The sequence below is a fragment of the Elephantulus edwardii genome, unplaced genomic scaffold (genome assembly GCF_000299155.1).
Source record: "Elephantulus edwardii isolate Elephantulus edwardi_28Jun2011 unplaced genomic scaffold, EleEdw1.0 scaffold00348, whole genome shotgun sequence".
NCBI classification, from domain to species: Eukaryota; Metazoa; Chordata; class Mammalia; order Macroscelidea; family Macroscelididae; genus Elephantulus; species Elephantulus edwardii.
In genome coordinates this window covers 367121-368050 of record NW_006400098.1, presented here as the reverse complement: position 1 = coordinate 368050, position 930 = coordinate 367121, and the positions used below count along the sequence as shown (strand labels likewise).

Sequence of the window (930 nt, the reverse complement as noted above, 5' to 3'; positions counted from 1 at the left end):
TGAGCCCCCATCTATGGGTGGCAGAGGAGTCCTACATGGCCCAGGCCTAGTAAGCAGCCCCTTATAGGAAGGGGGGGTCGGAGACACAGGACAGGGTTCAAACAGCCGCCAGGGCTGGTGAGGCCACTCACCCGGGTTTTCGTGGCTGGCCATCTGCTGGTCCTCGGAGTCCAGCGGCCCCGGAGACCAGGCCTCCTCCCGGAGCTCCATGTTGGGGTCCCTGCTGAGAGAGCAGGGGACAGGGTTGGCAGAACATCCAATGGGGCTGAAGAGCAGGGCCTCACTGGCCTGGGAACACTGGACCTCCAGACAGAGGCCCTGGGGAGTGGAGTTAAGGGCACAGGCGTGCACAGCAAGGAGGACTGACCAGCCTTCGGGGTGAACTCACGGGATGAGTAAGCGCGTGCCACACCCAGCCTGGTTCCCTCCAGGCGCTGTGGGCCTGTCTCCAACCTTTGTGCAGCGTGAGACAGGCGTCCAGGATGTGCACTGTGCACGCGCTACTAGCCGAGGGGTCAGCACTGCACGGCACGACTCGGCAGCCCCTCAGAGGAAAGGTCTGGCCATCCGTTCCCATTGTGACTGCCAGCAATGACCAGCCACCCGTCAGGCAGACGGCATTTCGCATTCACACAGCGCACCTGGAAACACACCTGCGTATCTATGCTTGTCAGGCAGAACCAACAGGCGCCACAGCCAGTGACCCCGAGGGAGAAAGACCACAGGCCGGCAGGTCCTACGCACTGGGCTCCTCTGTAACCCTGGGCCACCACCTAGACAGCCTGGTCATGTGATAGGCGCCAGACCGAGCCCTCCGCCTGGCCTGTGGGGGGGTGTCAGGTGACAGCACCAGCTTGCCCACCACCGTCCACTCAGACTCCCAGCAGCCTGGCCTGTGGGGGGCGTCAGGTGACAGCACCAGCTTGCCCA

The 930-nt window shown here is 63.7% G+C and overlaps 1 protein-coding gene across 1 annotated transcript in view; it reads right to left on the bottom strand.

Moving 5' to 3' along the window:
* Window positions 1–930, bottom strand: part of LOC102871602 (zinc finger protein 787-like) — an 18327-nt gene that overhangs the window by 4353 nt on the left and 13044 nt on the right. Inside the window, exon 2 of the mRNA XM_006901844.1 lies at window positions 132–220. Coding sequence (XP_006901906.1) covers window positions 132–210 — 79 coding nt within the window. The 5' untranslated portion in view covers window positions 211–220. The remainder of the gene's footprint in view (window positions 1–131; window positions 221–930) is intronic.